Source organism: Olea europaea, unplaced genomic scaffold, assembly GCF_002742605.1.
Source record: "Olea europaea var. sylvestris unplaced genomic scaffold, O_europaea_v1 scaffold1834, whole genome shotgun sequence".
In the NCBI taxonomy this organism is placed as follows: domain Eukaryota; kingdom Viridiplantae; phylum Streptophyta; class Magnoliopsida; order Lamiales; family Oleaceae; genus Olea; species Olea europaea.
In genome coordinates, this window is record NW_019236108.1 from 65,650 (window position 1) to 70,426 (window position 4,777).

Sequence of the window (4,777 nt, forward strand, 5' to 3'; positions counted from 1 at the left end):
AGATATTTTTCTTTGACTTCTTCTTCTCTTTCCCAAGTAGATTATTCTAATCTATGATTATTCCATTGCACTTTGACCAGTTGAATATCCTTGTTCTGTAATTTATGTTCCTTTCAATCCAGTATTTTAATCGGTAATTCCTCATAAGATAAATCTTTCTGTACTTCCAGGGGTTGATAATTTACCTCGTGATTAGGATCATGCACATACTTCCTGATCATCAATATATGAAACACATTGTGAACGGCTGATAGTTCAGGCGGCAAAGCCAGTCGATAAGCCACATTCCCAACCCTATCAAGTATTTCAAAAGGTCTGATATAACGAGGTCGAAGAATTGCTTTTCTTGTCAAACCTAAGTATACCCTTTATTGGTGTCACTTTTAGAAAAACTTTCTCTTCAACCTCAAATTCTAAGTCTTTTCTTCTGGTATTTGTATAGCTCTTTTGTCTATCTTCGCGGCCTTTATCCCGATACGGATCTTACTAATAGCTTCAATTGTCCTTTCAATGATCTATGGTCCCAAAACTCTCTTTTCTCCAACTTCATCCCAATGAACAGGTGATTTACACCTTCTACCATAGAGAGTTTCATAAGGTGTCATTCCAATAGTTGATTGGAAACTATTATTAAATGCAAATTTCACTAAGGCCATGTTTGATTGGCAAATATTTTCCATGGAAAATGGAAATTGGATTCCATTTTCCCACTTTCAAGAGTTTGATATGGTGTTTTTTGCCATGGAATTCAAGTTCCATGTTTTCTTGGATTTTGGACTTTTCTAGCTTTTTAGGGAAAATCAATTCCTACCAATATTTTCTCTGTTACTATAGCATATATGTATTTTTTTTCCTTTTTTTTTTTCGTTGGCAAAGTTAAAAAATTCTAAGAATTATTGTAAAAAAAATATTTTCTTTTAATTGACAATTTTCATACAAAACAAAGCTAAATGAACACCAAAAGATAGATGATTTTCTTGAATTTTTTATTTTTTTTGTTTTTTTTAGCAATGGAAACAAATTTCATCTCCAATACCAGTAAATTTTATTCCTTTAATTGACAATTTTCATGTAAAATAAAGTCCAACGAACATCAAAAAAACTTTTATTTCAACATTTTCCACGTGGAAATTTATACCAATCAAACACAATAATTTATAATTCCCATAAAAATAATTTCTAGACAATTCAATTCCTTGTAATTCGTTTTCAATTCAATTCAATTCCATCTTTGCAATCAAACGGACCCTAAAGGTAGATACGATTCCCAACTTGCTCCTAGATCCAGAACACAGGCTCTTAACGTATCTTCCAAAATTTGAATGGTCCTTTCAGATTGACCATCAGATTGAGGGTGATACGCCGTACTGAAATTCAATTTCATTTCCATAGCTTCTTGTAAGCTCTTGACGTAAATTTCGGATCTCTATCAGATATAATGGACACAGGGACACCATGCAATCTTATAATCTCTCTAATGTACAATTGAGCAAATTTTGTTAAACGATCCACTATTATCCACATAGCATTGTGTCCTTTTGCTGACTTTGGAAATCCTACCCTAAAGTCCATTGCGATATTTTCCCACTTCCATTTAGGTATGTCCAATGGATTTAATAACCCTATTGGTCTTTGATATTCTGCTTTAACTTGTTGGCACACTATGCATTTTGCCACAAATGAGCCTATACTTCCTTTCATGTTCCTCCACCAAAATGTATCTTAAAAGTCTCGATATATTTTCGTACCATTAGGATGTGCGGTGTACGGGGTGGAATGAGCCTCCTCTAATATTTCCTTCCTCAAAACTTCATCCTTAGGTATACAAATTCTTTCTTTAAACATTAGTGCCTGATCAGAAGCTATTTCTAAATCCTTTCTCTTATCAGTGCCAATCTCGTTCTCTGTCTTTTGCAAAAATGGGTCTTTATCTTGTGCTTCTATGATCCAATCTCTAAGAGTGGGTCGAACAATCAAAGTTGCCAAATGAGCAATGACTTGCTCTGGTGTGATAATCACTTTGATTCACAAATTTTCGAAGTCTTCGATCAACTCCATCGGAATAGTAGGTAATGATGCCAACTGTCCCATTGACTCTTTGCTTAGAGTATTAGCAACAACATTAGCCTATGTTAATGAATAGTGCAATCATAATCATTTACTAGCTCCAATCATCGTCTCTGTGTCATATTCAATTCCTTCTGTGTAAAGAAATATTTGAGACTTATAATCCGTGTAAATGTCACACTTCCCTCCATATAAGTAATGGCGCCATATTTTTAATGCATGTACCACCGCTGCAAGTTCTAGATCATGTGTTGGTAGTTCTGCTCATGTTGCTTCAATTGTCTTGATGTATAGGCAATTACTTTTTCATACTGCATCAATACACATCCCAAACCTTGTTTGGATGTCTCACTATATATAACAAATCCTTTTGAACCTTCAGGCATGGTTAATACAGGTGCTGTAATCAATCGTTGTTTTAGCTCCTGAAAATTTTGCTCACACTTATCTGTCCGTTGAAACTTTACTCCTTTCCTTGTCAATTGTGTCATTGGTCCAGCTATTTTGACGAATCCTTCTACTAATCTGCTATAGTATCCAGCCAATCCCAGAAAACTTTGAACTTCACCAGCATTAGTCGGGTCTTCCAATTAGTTTCCGCTTCCACCTTTACCAGAGCTACTTCAATTCCTTGGGTAATAACTACATGACCGAGGAATCCAACTCATTCAAGCCAAAATTCATACTTTTTAAATTTGGCGTATAACTTTTCCTTACGCAATGTTTTTAACGCTATTCTAAGATTTTTTTTTTGTGTTGATCTTTACTCTTGGAGTAAATCAGAATGTCATCAATGAATACTATAACAAATTTATCCAAATACTGATGAAATACTCTATTTATCAGATCCATAAACACTGTCAATCTAAATGGCATAACTGTGAACTCGTAATGTCCATAACGAGTTCTGAAATCTGCCTCAGGTTACTTTCCTTAACCTTCAATTGATGATATCCAGATCATAAATCGATCTTAAAAATTACCTTAGCCCCGTTCAATTGATCAAATAAATCCTCGATTCTCGAGAGAGGATACCTATTCTTGATGGTCAAACTGTTCAATTCCTGATAGTCGATACACATCCACATACTTCCATCTTTCTTTTTTACAAACAATACTGGTGTGCCCCATGGTGATACACTTGGTCGAATAAAGCCAATGTCTAACAGTTCTTGTAACTAGATTTTCAACTCCTGAAGTTCTTTTGGGGCGATTCTGTATAGAGCTTTAGGTACTGGTACAGCTCCATGAACCAAATCTATTGTGAATCCCACTTGTCTATCTGGTGAAATATCAAGTAGATCTTCTGGAAACACATTTATAAATTCTTGTACCACTGGTACGTCCTCAATCTTTATCGTTGTCAATTTTTCTCTAGAGATATTAACTAGAAATCCTTGAGATATTTCCTCTCTCAACATTTTCTTGACTTGTAAGGCCGATACTAATTGGAGGTGGGGTTTGGTCTTTATTCCAGGGAACGAAAATTATTCCTCTCCTGGTTTCTGAAAAGACACTTTTCTTTCTCTAAAACAAATGGTTGCATAATTATATCCTAACCCATCCATTCCCAAAATCACATCAAAGTCTTTCATCTCTATCACATACAAATTTGCTTCAAATGTTTTTTCCTCAATTTTAAGATTTACCGACCTAGCGAACTGATCTGTATTCAGTGTTCTGCCTGAGGGAATGCTAACTTCTAGTGTACTCTTTGACTTATCACAATTAATACTAGATTTTGCAATGAAAGATGTTAATACAAAATAATGAGTAGCTCTTGAATCAAAGAGTACATAAGCAGGTGTATCAGATATTAGTAATATACTTGATATCACATTTGAGTTCTCCTTTGCATCCTTCTGAGTTATTGTAAACACTCGTGCTTTTCCCTTCTTGTTTTGATCATTGTTATCATCCTTCTTCTGAGCAAATGTGACACAATCCTTAGCAATATGTCCCATACAAGCATTTTCCACGATGAGGGTTACCACACTTAGGACATGGCGCTACTGTAGCTACTATGTCCTTACTAGCACTAGGTCTAGTATTAGCCTTCTTATTTTTCCATTTAGCTTTTCCTTTATCTTGACCATTCCATTTTCTCTTTCCAACCTATCCTTTGTCCAGCTAGTTGCACAATTGATGGTATTGCTATGGATTTTCCTTCTGATACCAAATAGCGTGAGCTTGTTCCAGCATCTCGCGGTATGATGTGAAACGATATAACATAAGAATCATGCTTAGGTCTGGGTTTAACCCTTGCTCAAACCTTCAAGTCTTCTTAATTTCCATGTCCACCAGGTGTGGAGCATGCTTTGAGAGTTGGTCAAATTTTCATTTATAATCAGTCAGGGACATATTACCCTGCTTGAGCTGAAGGAACTTTTTCTCCTTGAAATCCTTTAGAGACTGAGGAAAATATTTGTCCATCACTTTCCCTTGAATTGTTCCCAAGTTAATGAAATTGCTGTTCCGAAGTCCTAGTTTGGGACATCGAATCCCACCAATAACTTGCATCATCGGTAAACATAAACTCCGCACACCGGACCTTTTGGGCGTCAGTGCAATCGATGAATCGAAAAATTCGCTCTAACTTATGAAGTCACTCTTCAATTACTAGTGGACCATATGCTCCATCGAAGAAAAAGAGCTTATGCCTTCCAAATAACTCAACCATCAAGGCATGAGTCGGGAGAGTAATAGGAGC

The 4,777-nt window shown here is 35.7% G+C and overlaps 1 protein-coding gene across 1 annotated transcript; it reads right to left on the reverse strand.

The window, feature by feature from the left end:
- Positions 1 to 3,554: 3,554 nt before the first annotated feature.
- On the reverse strand, positions 3,555 to 4,031 carry LOC111378558. Its single transcript, XM_023001790.1, has one exon. The coding sequence runs from the start codon at positions 4,029 to 4,031 to the stop codon at positions 3,555 to 3,557; it is 477 nt and encodes a 158-aa protein (XP_022857558.1).
- Between the last annotated feature and the right edge of the window lie 746 nt (positions 4,032 to 4,777).

What these genes read in the sequence shown, in the direction of transcription:
- LOC111378558 (XM_023001790.1), bottom strand. Translation starts at nt 4,031, where the DNA reads ATGGGACATATTGCTAAGGATTGTGTCACATTTGCTCAGAAGAAGGAT.